The following is a 19,548-nucleotide window of genomic DNA, read 5'->3' as shown; positions in this document are numbered from 1 at the left end:
CAGGGGCTGCGGGTGCTCGGCCCGAGCAGGTGCTGCTGCCTGGGTCGCTGCCCGCGGATGGGCGGGGGCCTGGGCCTAGAGACGTCGGGTACGGTGAGCTGCCTGGGGCGCGCTGCAGGGCTCAGGCGTGCTGCCATATGCCAGGGTGCAGACTGCCAAGCTCTAAGGAGGCCTTCAGGTCCACAACCACCCTTGCTGACAAAGACTGGGCAGCTTGAAGACTACAAGCTTTCTGTGCCTAGTCCAGAACCAGCCTCCAGTGCACCTGAGGTGAGGGCGACGGTGGTGGTACCAGTACCCCGGTTTATAACGGGCTGGGCCACATAAGGACTCAGAGGGACCTCTCTCTGCAGTTCCCCCTGGCCCACTGGGCCTCTGTGACCCTCTCATCAGCTAGGAAGTTCGCTCGCCACCACCTACTGCTGTAGGCTGTAAGATGATCCTTCCTGGCACAACGGGGTGGCCTAGGTTCCCAATTCCCCCAATAAACCTCTCCCTCCCCCATCATTGTGCTTGCCCTCTGAGATGGTGAGGTTTATCATCCAGGTTTGTCTTTTGTGTTTAAAGGGTGAGCTATGTCCTTGGCATGTGTTTCTGGGTGTTTGTTGGGATTGAAGTTCAGTTCTGTATCTAAATTAGTGATAAGGGCTTTCTGTTCAGAACGTGTAAAGAGATACTTGATAAAAGGCCCGGGTCAAAACCAGAAACTTTTTCCACCTGATGACATTGTCTACACTCATACACATTCACACTTACCCTTTGCTGCTTAGGATCATCTGCCTGCTTTTTGAGGGCATAATTAACTCTGGCGGGGTGAGCCATCTGTTGGAATGAGGGATTGGACTTAACTGAACTTTCTCCACTCTAGAAAAGTCCTGGGAAGAGGCCCATAGGTCAGGTCTTCCAGGTAACTCTGTGGACCTTAAACATTCGGAGCTTTCAATTACCTTAGATAAGAGGGAGGTCAGGAGTCTGTTAATGAGTGTATATGACCAGACCCATCAGTAACTCTTTATTGACTTCTTCGTGTTTGTGACAGGTAATGGAAGGGGAAGAAAAGATTATAAGCCGTATTAGTGCCTAAAAGATAGAAGCAGGAAAATAATGCATATTGAGCATCTGTTATGCCACGCACTTTTCATGTGTTATTTCATTTAATTCTTACAGTAACTTTATGAGACTTTTTCTTTATTATCCCTCATTTATACATGAAGAAATTTAGGCTTAAAAATACTAACACTCCAAAAGGTACACAGCAAATACAGAGCTCAAACATAAATGTGTCCAACTTCAAAGTCCAGATTCCCCATCCTTTTTACCGTGCTGTTAGTGGGAAGTTTATAAACCATTTGGGGAAATCAGCAGTAGCACATGGAAGCACATGAAACACATGAAAACCTAAAAGTTAAATCCAACCTGGAAGGTTGGAGTTTCAGCGGAAAAGTTGCAGGGGAAAGTTTCATAAAGAAGGTAGAACTACAATTTAATGTCATTGGATAATTGGATTATTTTACTCTCTGGTTTTCTATAGATGTTTTGGAAAATTGACACGTAAGTATTTAGCAAATATTATTGAAGGAATTTGTATAAATGGTGAACATAGATCATGAGCTTGCATCCTATTTGTTTCATGCAGAAATAGAAGTCAACAAATACATCCTAAACATATTGAGTTGTCTGCCTGATGCCATATGTTTTGTTTGTTTTATTTTGTTTTGGTATCAGGGATAAAACTACGGTCCTTGTGCTTGCGAGGCAGGTTGCAGGACCACTGAGCTAAACCCCCAGCCCTGCCATATGTTTTATAGCAGACACATCCTGCCTGTCTCTTCTTTCTACCATTTCTATACCTTGATGCAGTGTAAATTGTAAAGCAATATGTGCTATTCCTTGCTTTTCTTCACTGTGGAGCTAAAATGCTTGCTAGGTTTTTGAGAAACATTTAAGAAGACAGTTGGAATGGATCCATCAGTCAATAAAGCTTATGTTAAGGGGAGCCACACAAGCAAAGAAAGTACGGTATTTTTCTTATCTTGTGAAAATACCAGTGTCCCTGTAGCATAGTAAAAACTACAGTAATGAATGGCTTCTTCATCTACATGTTGGAAGGAGTACCCTATTTTTTTTGTAAAATAAAAAATTCTTTAAAAAAATTTAAAATAAACAGTTCTTTGTCTAAGCAGCTGTGTCCAACCTGCTGCCCACTATTTTGTTTTGCTTCTGCCTTCTTTTTTGTTATAATAAATTTTAAAGGCCATTGTATGGCATATGTACATTCACTATATTATTATACATTTTATATATAGTACAAGATGGTTCCTCTTCACGAGGGCAGAAAATCAGTGGCCTGCAGGTTGGACATGCCCACCTTAAGATATGTAAATTTTCATGTTTGACTGGGAGATGACAGAAGTAAGGTGGAGATGACTGCTTTAGAATATTGGATTTGTTAATCTATTGGAGACTTAACAGTATAGAATTGTAAAGAAGATTTATCATTAATATATAAACGTAAAAAGACAGTGTCAATACATTGTAGCTTAAAGATTTTATCATTCAAGATACTCATTATCTTTAATTATTGTTTTTGAACATAAATATTAAGTTCATCCTGAAAAAGGAAGAACCAGGATCAGGGCCTGAAAATAACTGTTTTTTTTCTTTTCTATAACACAGAGGAGGTGGGATTTTTCTTAATACAGAGGAATTTGGATCAGGAGGGTCAAATCTTTACTCTGAGAGGATGGGGAAGAGGAGGAAAACAAAATGAATTTTTCATCATTTACTTTAGAAAACATATTCTGCAGATATTGGATTAGTGACCACCTCTTACCATGTTGAGTCAACTTTACCGCTCTGGCTTCCAGCCCTTCAATCAACATCTTCTGCCTTGGGCCCAGTCCATAGCCATCTCCAGATCTCGTATGTATCATTGATGAGTAGGTAAAAGGTTTGGTGATCAAGTGGATTTCAGACAAGGTTTTAAAGGGGAGAAATATAGTTTGGCAAAACTGGACGAAAGCAAAGAGGTTGCCTGTTGGTGAAATGGCCCAAGTATTTGTACTTGTCAGCAAAGTGTTCCCTATAGTCATGTCCCTCAAATTTGTACAGGCTGTTTTTACTGATTTTTTTAAAAACAATTGTCAGTTTTTGATATAAGACAAAAATCTCTGCTATATTGTTTACCCAGTTTTACCCAACAGTTTTAAAAATTTTATTAGCACGTTTGCAGATTATGCAGTTTACAGTCATTTTGGGTGTGGTTACATATACAGTTTATTTCATTTTTTTAATCCCGTTCCCCTTCCTTGCCCCTGCCCCATCCCCCACTGGTTCCCCATCACCTTTTTCATACTTTTTTTTCTATTAAGTTTATTGGTACATTTTAGGTATGCAGTGTAGCTACATTCATCATTAAGATCTTGTACCTTTATATGATGTGTCTTGGTTCTTATTTTTTCCCTATTCCCCTGCCCTCCCTTCACCTCCTCCACCTGTCCATATTTGTAGACTTTGTGTCCATGTTTTTCCTTTTCTCATATTTTTTCCCTTCTTACCCCTATCCCTCCCACTTCGCCTACTCCTTTAGATGTTTTCTTCCTATTTCACAATGTCGTTAAACATTTTGATCCTTATTTACACTTTTAGTTTTTTACATCAGAGAAACTATTCAGTATTTACACGTGTATCTTATTTATTTCACTTAAGAGTATGGCCTCAATGTGTGTCCACTTAACTATAAATGTCTCTAGTTTCTTGTTCTTTATGGCTGAATAGTACTCCACTTTATAAAAAAACCGCATCTTTATCCAGTCTCCAGTTGACAGGTAATTGGGCTATTTCCAAGTTTTAGTTATTACAAACAGTGCCGCTATAAAAATGGGTGTGCATATATTGCTGTGGTATGATTCTTTTAATTCTTTTGGAAATATAACCAGCAGAGGAATAGTTGGGTCAAATGGGACTTCTAATCCTAGTTTTTTGAGGTATATCCATATTGGTTTCCACAGTGGTTGCAGCAGTCTGCACTCCCATCAACAATGAAGAAGGCTTCATTTCTCCCCACAACCCTCCCAGCATTTGTTATTGATTTCATGATAGCAGCAGTTCTTTCTGGAGTAAGGTGGAATCTCAGTGTTGTTTTCATCTGCATCTCTTGAGTGACCAGTGATGTTGAACATTTTTTATATGTTTATTTGCTACTTTTATTTCTTTGAGAAATGTCTGTTCATTTCAGATACCCATTTTTGAGTCTGGTCTTTATATGTGGGGATCTGATTTTTTTAAGTTCTTTATATATTCTAGATAGTAGACCTTTGTCTGAGGAACAGCTGGTAAACATTTTTTCCCACATTGTAGGTTGTCTCTTAGCTCTGTTGGTGGTTTCTCTTGCAATGCAGGAGCTTTTTGATAAGATGAGATCAAGTTATTGATTCTTTGTGCTAGTTCCCATGCTACCGAGGATTTGTTCATGGAGTTTTTGCCTATGGCAATGTCTTTGAGAGTTCTACTTAACATATCTTCCAGCAAGTTTAGTGTTTCTGTTTTAATATTTAGATATTAATCTACTTGGATTTTAGCTTAGTGCATGATGAAAGATAGGGATCTAGTTTTAATCTTTGACAAGTTGAAATTCAGTTTTCCAACAGCATTTATTAAAGAGGCTATCTTTCCTCCAGTGAGTATGATTGGCATCTTTGTCAAAGATGAGGTAGCTGAGTTTGTCTGGAGTTGTTTTTGCATCTTCTAATCTATTCCACTGATCCTTGGGTCTGTTTCTTTGCCAGTACTATGCTGTTTTTGTCACAGTGGCTTTGTAGTATAGTTTTAAGTTGTTACCTAACATTTTGACCAGGATGTTGACATTGATACAGTCAAGATACAGAATACCTTAATTACCACAGAATCTTCATGTTTGTCTTTTATTACCATTCTCTGTTTCCTATCCCTGGCAAAGCAAAGCTATAATTTATGTAATGTTTTAACAGTGTTATGTGAATGGGATCGTCCAACATGTGATTTTTAAAAAACTCCTTGTGGCATTCTAGAGATTCATTGAATTTGCTGTATCAGTTGGTTTGTTTTTATTACTCGGTAGTATTTATTTTTATCAATGCACCACAGTTAGTATAACTGTTCCACCATTGAAGGACATCTGGGTTTTTACCTTTTTTTTTCCTATTATAAATAAGGCTGCTTTAAACATTTGTTTACAGAATTTTGTGTGAACATAATTTCATTTCTCTAGATTAAATGCCTAAGACTTCAGTTGTTAGTTTGAATGGCAGTTGCTTGTTTAGTTTTACAAGAAACTGCCAGGGCTGGGGATTTAGCTCAGTGGTGCTACTGCCTGCCTCACAAGTACAAGGTCCTGAGTTTGATCCCTGGTACCAAGAAAAAAGAAAGAAAGAAAGGAGGGTGGGAGGGAGGGAGGAAGGAAGGAAGGAAAGAAAGAAAGAAAGAAACTGCCAAACAGTTTTTGCTGAGAAACAACTATTTTACATTCCCACCAGTGGTGTGTAAGTGATCCATTTACTCAGTATCATCATCAGCCCTTGATATTTTTACCTTTTTATATCAGCCATTTTTATGTATAATACCACATTGTGGCTTTAAGTTTTCCCTAATGACTATTGCCATTGAGCATTTTTTAATGTGCTTATTTGCTATCTATATAATATATCTTCAATGAAGGGTCTGGTCATATCTTTTGCTCACTTATAACTGAATGTATATGGTTTTTCTCCTGTTAGATTTTGAGATATTTTTGGGACCTGGGTATCGAACTCAGGATCTTGTGCTTATGAGGCAGATGTGGTGCCACTGAGCTAAATCCCTGGCTGAGAATTCTTTATCTTTAGATACTAGTCCTTATAAGATATGTGGTTTGGAAACATTCCGTCCTCAAGTCACATTGAATTTCTTCAATAAGATGCTTCATTCTCTTAACGGGGTCCTTCACAGAGAAAGGACTTTAATTTTAATGAGATCCAATTTATGTTTTTATTTTTGTTTTATTTTGATGATATTGGGGATTGAACCCAGGGCCTTCATAGTGAGCTACATGCTTTTCCTTTTCTTTTTCTTTTTTAATCCCAACCCCAACCACCAGACCTTTTTGTTTTTTATTTTGAGACAGGGTTTTCATAAGTTGCTAAATTACTGAGGCTGGGCTTGAACTTGAGATCCTCCTGCCTCATCCTCATAGATTATAGGTATTTGCATGCACTACCACTACTGGCTTCAGTTTTTCTTTTTATTGGTTGCACTTTCTAAGAATTCTATAGATAGCTCTGTATCTTAAACATTTTTTTCCTATTTTTTTCTAAAAGTTTTATGGGTTTATATTTAAATTCATGATCCACTGGGAATTAATTTTTGTATCAATGTGAGGTTTAGGTAAAAGTTTATTTTTTTGGCCTGAGGCTATCCAGTTGTTCTCGTACCATTTGTTGAGACACTGTTTATGATGTTTTGAGTTGGGTATCTCTTTGATTTCTCCTAGTCTTATCATCATCAAAAATCTTTATTTTCCATTCATGTAAAAAGGAATGTGAAGATTGAAAGTTTATGATCTGGAACCAGTCTCCCTGAAATTATGGCTCTCCTACTTACAAATTAAATAAAGCAACAGTTATGTATGCAGGTCACAATTCTGTGGGTTGGCACTTTGGACTGGGCTCAGCTCACAGTGTTTCTGTGTCTCTCAGGTCTCAGGCTGGCTCAGGGCTGATTGCTGGGAGCAGGAGCCCCTGCTGGAATGTGAGATCATCTCTGTTCTATGTGATCTGCCTTCCAGTGGGTCATCCATGGCTTCTTTCTCTCATGCTTATGGGCTCCTCAGAACAGCAAGCAGAGTCATTGTAAGGCCTCTCGAGGTTTGAGCTCAGAATTTATCATATTTTTTGTGCTATACTGTTCTGGTCAGAACAAGTCACTGGCATAGCCCACATTTAAGGATTGGGAAAATAAACTTCACCTCTTGATGGGAGAAACTACAAAATGTTGTATCCATATTTTCAAATCTGGTAATGGTGATAAGTTACTTAATTTTCCTGGGCCTCTGGTTCCTTATTTATAAAGTAGAGATCACAATAATAACTCATAAGAATCAGAAAGGTGATGAAAGCTGACATGTTCTTGTAATGCTGGCCAACACTTATTGAGTGTTTACTCTGTGCAAGTCCCTATTTATGCATAACTTGTTCCCTCCCCCATAACAATTTTATGAGATAGATAAGGTAGAAGCAAGTAAGCAGAGAGTTTGAGAGTTTGAGATTTTAGTTTAGTTAGTCTGACTGCATAGCCTATTTCCATCCTTTGTAGGAACTCAATCATTGTACTGTGTAAGATAGTCATTCATTATCATTTAGCACAATCTTTAGTATATAGTAAATGTTCATTTCAGTATTTTAATGTTGATATTATTATTTAGTCTTACTAATCTCATTTATAGAAGAAAGCACTCTATTCTGTTCCTAGTGTTTAAAATTGTTTTAAATCCAGATTTTTTGGAGTTCAGACCCTTGTGTGTACTGAAAATGATGAGCAGAACTGCAGAAGAGAAATAAGAAAGGCAAAGTGAAAAGATGTATGGAGGAAAACAGGCTGTAGGAGACCAAGAAGAGAGGGGGAAGTCATTCATGTCAGAAATCCTTCTAGAGCCCTAGAAGACAGTCTCATTGACTACTCAACATGAGGATTTTTATGGGTAAAGAGCTTCTTACCCCTTGGCCTGTTATCCATGACACTATTGAGGGATGTGGACAGCTTTCCTCCCACCCAAATCATACACATATTTGTGCACACATGTACCCCCCACCATTGCCCTGTGCCTGTCAGGGAAACAGATTTTCAAGCCTTAGAGCCTAAAGGTTCCTTAGAAGATAAGAAAGGATGATTCATCCAGAAGCTGTAGACTTTTCCAACTGATCAAGGCCTTTCTTAGTTCTCAATGCAAAACTTTAAAATATAATACAATGTCCCAAAGAAGGTAGGGTCAATCTGAGAGGATAACCTGCATTGTTCAGCAGAAAACCCAAAACACCCTGGGTCCCATGAAGCTTCCTTGATTCTAGAATGAGTTGGACTTGAATTTATCTGCTTGCAACATTGCTGATAGTTGTGAACTGCTCTTGAATCCTTTAAGCTCTACTCTGCTGTGATCTGTTTTTCTGTAGCAGAATGATGCTTCTCTGCCTGGGACTAAGTTGTGCCACCCTTCTCTGCTGATGCACACTGGCTGTTGGATTCTCATTTGGTCTCTGCCATTTGATTACCTGGACTGATATGCTGCCCACCACCTGTGCTCATGAGGTGCCCTATCAAGCTGCCTTCCCATACTCATACCCTTCCAGGTCAGAACGTGTCCTGCAGTGGCAGGAGACACAAATGGTCAGAAGGCCTAGTGCTACCCACTGTCAAAGGGATATATGAAACTTGATGTTCCTCTGAGTTCTGTGAATACTACTGATAATCACAGATCCAAAGCCCAGTGGAGTAAGTCTCTCCCTCCCTTAGCCTTCTCTTAGATAACTGGGACCAAACTGTTGTGTGTACAGCTTTTAAGGTTAGTTGTAGGTACATATATTGCTTAGGATAGTATCCCTGAAGACAGGGTTCCCACTTTGTGTAGCCTACTGAGAATAGGTACCCCAACAATACACCATCTCCTTTAGGGACATCCCCAGCAGAAACGGAACCTGTGAGTCCAGCAAGGATACACAAGCCACAGTTGTAGCACAAATGATGCCTTACTGAGCAGTCTGCCAGGGGCTACACTGCAAACCTGTTGTGAAAAAAGGTGTTATGGCTTGTGTCTAGATGTCCCCCCAAAGCCTCATGTAGTCATAGGTGGGGCATTTTCAGAAGTGGCTGAATCTAGAGTGGGTGTTTGCTAAGTCAATCCACTGATGTGTTTGGTACCACTCTAATCCCAGTAGCCTGGATATGAGGGACAGAATGAGGCTTATCTTGTTTCTTGCTTACTTTCTTTGCTACTTCTGCGCAATATGAACTGGTCTTTCTGTGTGATGCCTGTCTGCCGTGCCACCCTGCCTTGGAGCCATCTGATTATGGACTGAAACCTCTACAAACTGAGCTAAATTCTCATTTAACTTTGAGTGTCAGCAAGTAGAGAAAAATAACAAAGACCAAAGGTCAGTTCATCTTTCTTGTAGTGCCACAAACCTGAACAGTACTCTTAAGTGAAATAAATAGGACACACATGTAAATACCAAATAGTTTCTCTGGTGTAAAAAAACTAAAAGTGTAAGTAAGATCCAAATTATATAACTGATAATATGAAATAGTAAGAAAAGGGCTAATGGTGTAGGGGAAGTAAGAAGGGTAGGGGAAACGAAATAAGGGAAAAGAAAAAATATGAGAAAAGGAAAAAATGGAAACAAAATCTTTGTAAATAGGGTAGGGTGGGAGGGGTTGATGGGAGGGCAGGGATAAGGGGAAAAAATGAGAACCAAGATCTGTCATGTAAAGATACAAGATTCCAATGATGAATGTAAATGTACTGTATACCTAAAAAGTACCAATAAACTCAATAAAAAAAACCTGAAACATAATAATTAAAACATAGTAGCTTTTTTTTTTTGCGGTACTGGGGATCAAACCTTGCAGATGCAGTGCTACCAAGCTAAATCCCTGGCCCCATAATAGCTTATTTAAGGGAAGGAAGAAAGGACTCTAAGGGAGGCAGGGGAAAGGAGCACACAGTGACCTTGATCATGAGTATGAGCTTCTGCTTACTCTACCTGCCATTGTTACAGCATAGAGAATGAGAAGAGACACTAGATTATGATTACTGGTTGGGGAAGGAGTTTGTGGTCAGGAGATAAGAGGCAAAAAAACTGAAAATGTTGTAAATATAAAAGGTAATAATGGCTAATCCAAATGGAGATAGACTGTAATGATAAAATTATAGCACAGTGATCTGAGTGGTGGTTTGGAACAATTATTTTAGCATCAAATATTTTAGTTGCCTAGAATAATGCATAGAAAATTATTTGTGAGGAATTTCCGAAAGTTTGGCCCTACTGAGACCATGCTCATTTCATCTTTCCTTGCTTCTTAATCTCAGTGAATCCTACTAGGAGAAAGTCTTTTTCCTGTCAGATCCGTACTCCCCTAGATTACTTATCTCCTCTGAGTAGACTTCATTCTGCCAATCTGCCATGTACTCATTCTCCTTCTGGCCATTTAAACTTAGGTGTGTGTAATGGGAAACTCAAATAACAGCTCAGAGAGGATAGCAATGTATTTTTCTGTCCTTTTCCTGAAAGGAAGCTAGCAGCCCTATAAAAAGGCAGTCAGTGCATGGCTTCCAGAGTAGCACTGTGAAATCATCAAGAATCTGTACTCCTTGTACTGTTTCACAGTTCCTCCTGTGTTTTCTTGTCGTCCAAAATGGATATTTAAGGTCTAGCTTTATACCCATATTCCAAACAGTAGGATAGATGAAGGAAAGAAGAAAATACGTCTCTTCTTAGAAGGAAATCCAATATATCATTGACATATACATCTTGTAAGTCACCTGCTCTTGTGTAACTGAGCAAGAAAAGCTAGGAAGTATAGTCCAGGGAATCTGTTCATCTGTGAGAGAAAGGGCAAATAGGTCTTTGGCAAGCTTCCAGTTGTCATTGAGCTGCTGAGGAGTGGTGGAGTTCCTTGCTTGATATTTAGATTTTTATTCTTACTCTAGGCTTTATGAAAATGTTTTTGTGGCTCTTTGTTGTTGTTGTTGTTTTGTTTTATTTTTGGTACCAGGATCGAACTCAGGACCTTGAGCTAAATCCCCAGTCCTGTGGCTTTTTAATTAAGATTTTTTCCCCATATAAATGTTTTACAGAGTTGCAGGAAAAAGAAGATTACTTGGGAACAGAAAAGGATTACTTGGGAACAGATGTCCAAAGGGATAGAAAATATTTGACTCCAACATTGGTTTTCCCTCACAAAGCCTTCCAACCTCTTTTATCATTGTTACAGACATCTGTGTTCATGCTATCATGTCAGAAAGAAAAACTATAGGTGAATTAATTATGATTGGGGAAGGAGAGGAAGTGAAAACAATTAAGATGTATCATATACATGTATCTACTTCCTACAATGAATGTAAACATTGTATACTGCAAACATTACTGATAAACATTCAAATTTTTAAAATTATTACTTTGAAATTATGTATACCAGTTATTTAATGTCTGCTAACTAAACTTTCCCTCTTTTTATAATGGTATGGTTTCTTTAAAAGCATACACTTTTCTCATGGTGAAAAGAATGTAACATACTGCATAAAGTTGGAAAATACTGGAAAGAATAAAGAAGAAAAACTAAGTCACCCAGAACCCCATCAAGAGATACATTAAAATCTTTATTTATTTTACTTATCTTTTTCGATACATTTAGACAGGCATATGAAACTAACACGAGCATTTTCCTCTTATTAAAAATTCTAATACTAATCTTCCTCCCGTTTTTTGGACATTTACTCTGCTTCTGATTTTTCCTGTCATAAATAACATTCTTATAAACAGCTTTCTGATAAATCTTTTTCCCCATCTATTAGAATAAACTTTCAAACATGAAATTGCTGTATCAAAAGATTGAAATAAGAGTTTTGATATTGTTTAAAGCATGTCTTCAGGAAAGACCATTTCATTTATATTCTTCAGCAGTGTTTGAGTGTGTACATGTGACCTGGGTAATGGATGTAAACTCTATACACTACTAGAATAAGAACATGCTAAATACAGCTTTGGTAATACTGATTTCACTCATTTAATAATGATAAAGCTGCCTGTAATTCCAGCACTTGGGAGACTGAAGCAGGAGTATTGCTATGAGTTTGAGGCTAGTCTGGGCTGCAAGATAGATTCAGTGCCTGCCTGGACTACATGGCAAGAGACTGTCTCAAAAATTAAAAAAAAAAATGATAACAATAAAGCTATTTTATGGTGGCTAAATTGATTAATATTATGCATGTATCTTCATTGAGAAAATTATTTCTTTCTTTCTTTCTTGTATGTGACTTTGGGAGCTACAGATCGAGGTCAGCGTTCAGCCATCAGACATGTTCGTTCTTGGAGCAACATCCCTTTTATCACAGTGCCCCTCAGTCGTACCCATGGCAAGTCCTTTGCCCACCGCAGTGAGCTGAAGCATGCCAAGAGAATTGTGGTGAAACTTGGCAGTGCTGTGGTGACTCGAGGGGATGAGTGTGGCTTGGCACTGGGGCGCCTGGCATCTATTGTCGAGCAGGTAATTGCCAAGATGGAAAATTCTACCGAGCTAAAATAGTCTTCCAGCTGTTAGTTCCACCATATCAATTTGTGAAAATAATCTTAATATGTGATAGCTTTAATCCAACCTGAAAACACTCTCTTTTTTTGTCCTGGGGATTGAACTCAGACTATTGCGCTTGCAAGGGAGTTGGCAGAAGCACTGAGCCAAACCCCCAGCCCTGAAAACACTCTTACTTTATTTACTTTATATACCAGTGGGAAGCAGCATGCCATAGCAAGAAAAGGGGCTGTCAAGGAGCACGGTAGATGCCATGTAGCTCAGTCCTTAGACTTCTTAGTGATAAGGAGCTATGTGTTGTCAGTGATTCTTAATCCTGGATGTGAATTACAGTCATCTGAGCATCCTAGAGATACCTGGGCTTCCTGCCCAACCATTTGATAAGTATCTTAGGGATGTAGCTCTAGCATCTATTTTTTTAAGCTGCCTGGGTAACTCCAGATGGATGTGTATAAATACTGCACTTTTTTTTTTTTTGGTATTGGGAATCAAATTGAGAACCTTGTACTTGAGAGGCAGGCGACAGTACCACTGAGCTAAATCCCTGGCCCTGCACTTTCTTTTCTTTCTCTGTTTTTTGTTTTGTTTTTTTTTTTTTTTTTTTTTTTTTTTTTTTGCTTTGGTGGATTCAGACATCTGAGATAAGCAAGAGCTTTTCCGTCCTAGCTGTAACACACCTCTATCCTTCATAATCATATTTTTAATTTTTAAAAAAACACCTTTACTCTGGAGTTACTATTATGAAACTGCTTGCCTGAAACCTAATAGAATCTTATGTTTTCCGTATTAGGCAGTTATCAAATATGCCTTCAATATTGAGCCTGTAAGACCAATTCAATTTAACACATGTATCAAGGAGTGTCTTAGTCAATTTTTATGCTGCTATAACAATACCTCAGACTAGGTAGTTTTGTTTTTTTTTCCATTAAGTTTATTGGTACATTTAAAGCAGACAATACAGCTACATTTATCATTGGGATCTTGTACTTTTACATGATCTATCTTGGTTCTTATTTTTCCCTGTACCTCTGCACTCCCTCCACCCCTTCACCCCCAATTTAGATAGTTTATGATAAATAGAAATTGATTTGGCTCATGGTTCTAGAGGCTGGGAAGTCTAAGATGAAAAGTTCACATCTGATGAAGGCCTTCTTGCTGCATCATCCTGTGGTGGAAAGACAAAGAGTAGGGGAATATGCACCCCTCAAACCTTTTATAATAGTCATTAATCCAGCTATGGTGGTTCATTGCTTGGACCTAAACAACTCCCAATGGGCCCTAGCTTTCAACACTGTTGAATTAAATTTCAAGTTTATGCTTTTTTGGAGGCATATTCAAATCATAGTTGTGAGCTACATGGTAAGCAGTGTAACAGAGCTCTATTGCCTCTGCCCCTGAGGGAGCCAGTATTAGGATTCCCAAAACAGGTCAAGACAGTAAATATCCAGATAAATGACCCAAATGGCAGAGTCTGATAGGGCCAGAGATGGGAAAGTCTGCCTGGGTCTCTTATGAAGAGCATCAGTATGGTACAGTGACTTACATCTTTTCTTTCCTCAATGCCAGGTATCAGTGCTACAAAATCAGGGCCGAGAGATGATGCTGGTGACCAGTGGAGCTGTAGCCTTTGGCAAACAGCGTTTGCGCCACGAGATCCTACTGTCTCAAAGCGTGCGACAGGCTCTGCACTCAGGGCAGAACCAGCTGAAAGAGATGGTGAGTGCTATTTACCCCAGCCTGTAACAGGGGTCCTTGGATTTTGCTTTCCCTCATTCCTAACCATACCTTGTCTGAATGGCATATTATAGGCAATTCCAGTCTTAGAGGCGCGAGCCTGTGCAGCTGCCGGACAGAGTGGGCTGATGGCTTTGTATGAGGCCATGTTTACCCAGTACAGCATCTGTGCTGCCCAGGTAAGAGTTTGGGCTTTACAGGGGATGTGGAACCTGTGAGGAAGTCTTTGTGTGGAGCAAGAGGCTTATGAGCAGGCCTCAGGGGCCAGATGCCAGGATGCAGTCTGTTTCACTACTTTCTACTTAAGAGAGCTGAAGAAAGTCTTTAAGTCTGTGCTTCAGTATTCTCATTTGAAAAATAGTATCAGTCCCTACTTAAGAGGATTTTAGAAGGGCTCAGTGAGAAAATCTATGACAAGTAGTTAGGGTTGTATAATAAAAATTTTATTACAGAAGACATAGTGCCATTAATCTTCAGAATCCTCCCCTTTGTTTTGAACACTTACCTCATTGTTCTTGCCATTCTGAAGTGGTTCTCAAAGCCTCTTTTGTGAGTATTTTACAAGGTGTGATTAATAGTAAATGCTGCTACCAAGGGCCATCCAACAGAAAGGTGGACTCATACAAACATTACAGTGTGTCCTAATCTACCTTGTCCACCAGATCGGTCACCATGAGGCTTCTGGTTCTTCCCTAAAGTCAAAATGATGATGAAAGGTAAGTAGTTTGAATGACTTCAGGACATCAAGGCAGCAACAAAAACACAACTAAAGATAATCAAGAAAGAGGACTGTCAGAACTTTAGAAATTGCAAGAGTGATGTAATAAGTGTATTTGAAATGAGGGGAGTATTTTGAAGGAAATTAATGGCAATGTGTCTGACTGTAATAATATTTTTAACAATTTAAACATTAGCTGTTCATGATTCCACATGCCTATAATCCCAGCATTCAGGAGGCTGAGGCAGGAGGATCAAGAGTTCAAGGCCAGCCTGGGCTGCATAGCAAGTTCAAGGCCAGCTGGGAATATAGTGAAATCCCATCTTAGGAAAAAATAAAAAATTAAGAATCTCAATCATATGCCTTGTATATGCCACATTTTCTTTATTCATCTCTTGACAAGTACCTAGGCTGCTTTTCATACCTTGGCTATTGTGAATTGTGCCACAATATGCAGGTATCACTGTAGTATGCTGACTTTAATTCTTTTGGGTGTATACCAAGGACTGGCATAGCTGGATCATATATATGGGAGTTCTATATTAGGTGTTGGAGAAACCACCATATTGATTTCCATAGTGGGTTATATTCCACCGATAGTGTTTAAGGATTCCTTTTTCCTTGCATCCTGCATTAGTTACCTTTCTCTCATTGCTGAGACAAAATACCTGATACTCAAAGTTAAAAGGGGAAAGGTTTATTTGGCTTACAGTTTAATGAGGTTTCAGTCCATAATCGGCTGACTCCAAGGCAGGGTGGCAGAGGGGCAACTGTTCATTGGCAGCAGAAGACAGCAAAACAAGAATTTTAACAGCATCTTTCTGCACCTTTTATCTTATTCAGACTAATTAGGGCAGGTAGCATTCAAGCCCTTAATTCTAGTGCCCTTGGGCCTTCCCTACCATGAATCAGTGACACACTCTACATCCAGCCACCTCTTAGAAATCATGCTGCTTTGGGAGGACATCTAAACAAAAGCCATAAGACATTCTCACCAGGCTCTACTGTTTTTAATATTCTTTTTTAAAATGTAAATTTTATTTTATTTTTAATTTTTATTTATTTATTTATTTTTGGTACTGGGGATTGAACTTCAGACATTGAACTTGCACGGCAGGTGGCAGAACCACTGAGCTAAATTCCCAGCCCTTGTTTTTAATATTCTTGATGATAATTACTCTGACTGGAGTGAGATGGAATCTTCATAAAGTTTTATTTCTCTAATGGCTGAAAATTTTGAACATTTTTTGTATTTCTTTTGGCCATTTCTGTATCTTCTTTTGAGAATTACCTATGGGGTTTGTGTATTTATTGGTTTATTTGTTCTTTTGGGGTTTTTTAATTCCATTGTATTCTGGTTATTCTGTGTCAGAAGAGTAGCTGGCAAGGTTGGTTTTTTTGTTTTGTTTTGTTTTATTTTCTTGTCTTCTCATTCTGTAGACGGTCTCTTCTCTGTTGTTTCCTCTGTTGTGGAGAAGATTTTTAAATTGATGCGATATCCCATTTATCGTTTCTTGCTATTATATCTTGAGCTATGAGAGTCTATTCAGGAAGTCACTTGTGTCTTTACTTTAAAGTGTTTTCCCAGCAGTTTCAAAGTTTAAGGGCTTATGTTTCAGTCTTTGATCCATTCTGAGTTGATTTCTGTACAGTTTAAGACCTGGGATCTAGTTTCACTCTTCTGCATAGGATACCCAGTTTTCCTACACCATTTGTTAAAAAGGCTGTGCTTTGTCCATTGCATGTTTTTGGCCCTTTTGTCAAGAATCAGATATCTATACCTATGTTGGTTTATTGTTGTGTCCTCTATTTTATTCCATTTCCCTATGTGTCTGCTTTTAGGCCAGTACTGTACTATTTTTGTTACTGTGGTTCTGTGGGATATTTTGGAGTGAGATATTGTAATACCTCCAGCATCAATTTTAGCTCAGGATTGTTTTGGCTATTCTCAGTCTTTTGTGTTTCCATATGAATTTTAGGGTTGTTATTTTTAATTCTGTGACAAATGTAATTGGTGTATTGAACCTTTGGGTCATTTTTTGTAATATAGCCATTTTGACACTATTAATTTTTCCAAACTGTGAATGTGGGAGGTCTTTCCATCTTCTAATGTCTTCAAGTTTTTTCTTCAGTGTCTGTAATTTTCATTTTGTAGGTCTTTCACCTCCTTAATTAAGTAGATTGCTAGATATTTAAAGTATTGTAAATGAAATTATTTTCCTGAGTTCATTTTCAGCAAGTTCATTGTCGGTGTACAGAAAAGCTGTTGATTTTTAAATGTTTATTTTGTACCTTGCTACTTTGCTGAATAAATATATCTGTCATTTGGTGGAGTGTTTAGGGTTCTTCAAGTATGAGATTATATCATATCTGCATATAAGGATAACTTGATTTCTTCCTTTCCTATTTGTATTCCTTGTATATCTTTCTCTTGCCTATTCTGGCTAATATTTCAGGTACTATATTTAATTTAATAGTAGTGGATAGACATCCTTAGCTCATTCTTGTCTTTAGAGGAAACTCAGTTATTCCCCATTCAGTGATACTATTTGTCATGTATAGCCTTTGTTATGCTACACCTGGTTCCTGCAGGGCTTTTATCATGAAGGAATGTTGAGTTTTGTTCAGACTTCTTCGGAATCCTTTGAGAAGATCTTACGATGTGCCTTCATTCTATTTATGTGGTGTATTACATTTATTGATTTGTGTATGTTGAACTGTCTATGTATCCCTGGAATGAAAGTAACTTGATCATGGTGTATGATTTTTTTTTAATGTATTGTTGAATTTGGCAAGTATTTTATTAAGGATTTTCATGCATTCATCAAGAATCTGTTGTATGTTTTATTTTTTTGTTGTTATGTCCTTATCCAGTTTTGGTATCAGTGTAATAATGGCCTAGTAGAATGGGTTTGGAAGTATTCTTTCTTTTTTTGTTTTATAGAATACTTCAGAGAGCATTGATGTTCTTTAAAAGTCTTATAAAATTTAAACTTTATTACTACATCACTCTTATTGTTAATAATCTACTTAGATTTCTAATATCTTTTTGGTTCAATTTTGGTAGGTTGTGTATGTCTAGAAATTATCATATTTTCTATATTTTTCAGTGTATTGGACTATTCCAAAATAGTCCCTAATGATTCTTATTTCTTGGTGTCTGTTGTAATATGCCCCTTTTTGTCTCTAATATTATTAATTTAGGCCAGTCATATATATATATTGAGGGGTTCCTAATTCATTAATTTCAACTCCAATCTTTATTTCTTTATTTCTGTTGGATTTGGATTGGGGTTTGGTTTGTTATTTTTTTCCCTTAGACTTTGAGATACATCTTTGGATTATTTGAGAATTCTCTAATTTTTTTTTTATGTAGGCACACTCACTGCTATATCCCACAAATTCTAACATGTTGTCTTTCCATTTTTATTTGAGACTAGAAATATTTTAATTTACTCTTTAATTTCTTTATCAATTCATGGATTATTCAAAAGTGAGTTGTTTAATTGCCATGTGTTTATGTAGTTTCTCTTGCTGTTAATTTCATTGTGACCTTATAAGATGCAAGAAATTATTTTAGTTTCCTTTTTTTTTTGGTATTTGCTAAGACTTGCTGTGCACCTTAAAATACAATCTGTTTTGAGTTTTTTTGGTACTGATTATCGAACTCGGGTCCTTGCACTTGTAAGGCAGGCACCGGAACTACTGATCTAAATTCCCAGCAATCTATTTTGGAAAAAGTTTCATCAGCTGGTGAAAATAATATGTATTCTGCAGTTGTTACGTAAAATATTCTGTAGATGTTTGTTTAGTCTTTTTGATCTGTGGTATACTTTAACTTTGATATTTATGGATTTGTTTGTTTGTATGACTTATCAGAGTAGAGTATTGAAGTTACCCACTGTTAGTTTTGGGGTCTGTCTCTATGTCAAATACTGTTTATTGTATGAAATTGTGCACTGGTATTTAGTGTGTACTTATAACTGTTGTATCTTCTTTCTGGATTGTTCCCTTAACTGGGATGTAGTAACCTTTGTCTCTTCTAGTTTTGGCTTGTAATGAGTGTTCCTTTGTCAAAGTATACCTACTCTGGCTTGCTTTCAGATTTAATTTGCTTGGGCTATCAGTTTCCATCCTTTTGCTTTCAGTCTGTTTATGTCTTTGCTGGTAAGATATACTAATAACTCTTAGGACTACTATGAATGTGATACTTCTGAACACAGAAAGTTAGATATTATTTCACTGGTCTCTTTAATTTCAGATGGGTTGCTTTCTTTTATACCTGACTAACTTTTATAGTAGTTATTGGTTAAGTATTGCAGGAGGTTGGCTTTTCATTCATTCAGCAAATATTTATTGATCACCTGTGGTGTAATAAAAAATGTATTGGGCATATTGTGGTAAATCAGATATAGTTCCAGACCTCATGGGTCTTAACAGATTTTTAGAGGTTACTCTGAATGTTCTACAACCTTGTTTCTACATTATTTCATTTTTACCTAAATTTCCTGAATTTTTTAATCAGCTATATGGCTACACACTACATAAAAGCACTATATTAAAATCACTTCATGGTGCAATTGGAAAAAAATATAACTCCATAAGTTATTATTTTCTTTTTTTTTTTTTCAGTACTGGGGATTGAGCTCAGGATCTTGCGCTTGTGAGGCAGGTGGTGGCACCACTGCGCTAAATCTCCAGCCCCATGAGTTAGTTATTATTTTCAAATTCCTTGCTGCTTCTAATCATACATTATTTTTACACAGATGATGCTATTATACATA

The 19,548-nt window shown here is 37.7% G+C and overlaps 1 protein-coding gene across 2 annotated transcripts in view; it reads left to right on the top strand.

The window, feature by feature from the left end:
* Nucleotides 1-2,772: 2,772 nt before the first annotated feature.
* Aldh18a1 (aldehyde dehydrogenase 18 family member A1) overlaps nt 2,773-19,548 on the top strand; it is a 41,339-nt gene continuing 24,563 nt past the window's right edge. For both annotated transcript variants that reach the window (XM_010620886.3, XM_010620885.3), the window contains exons 1-4: nt 2,773-2,922; nt 12,056-12,270; nt 13,879-14,028; nt 14,121-14,225. In XM_010620886.3, the coding sequence (XP_010619188.1) occupies nt 2,835-2,922; nt 12,056-12,270; nt 13,879-14,028; nt 14,121-14,225 (558 nt within the window). In that variant the 5' untranslated portion in view covers nt 2,773-2,834. The remainder of the gene's footprint in view (nt 2,923-12,055; nt 12,271-13,878; nt 14,029-14,120; nt 14,226-19,548) is intronic.

Source organism: Fukomys damarensis, unplaced genomic scaffold (genome assembly GCF_012274545.1).
Source record: "Fukomys damarensis isolate Sample0158 unplaced genomic scaffold, DMR_v1.0_HiC HiC_scaffold_8, whole genome shotgun sequence".
Lineage (NCBI taxonomy): Eukaryota > Metazoa > Chordata > Mammalia > Rodentia > Bathyergidae > Fukomys > Fukomys damarensis.
The sequence above is the reverse complement of the archived record's forward strand: the minus strand, read 5'-3'. Positions and strand labels throughout refer to the sequence as shown.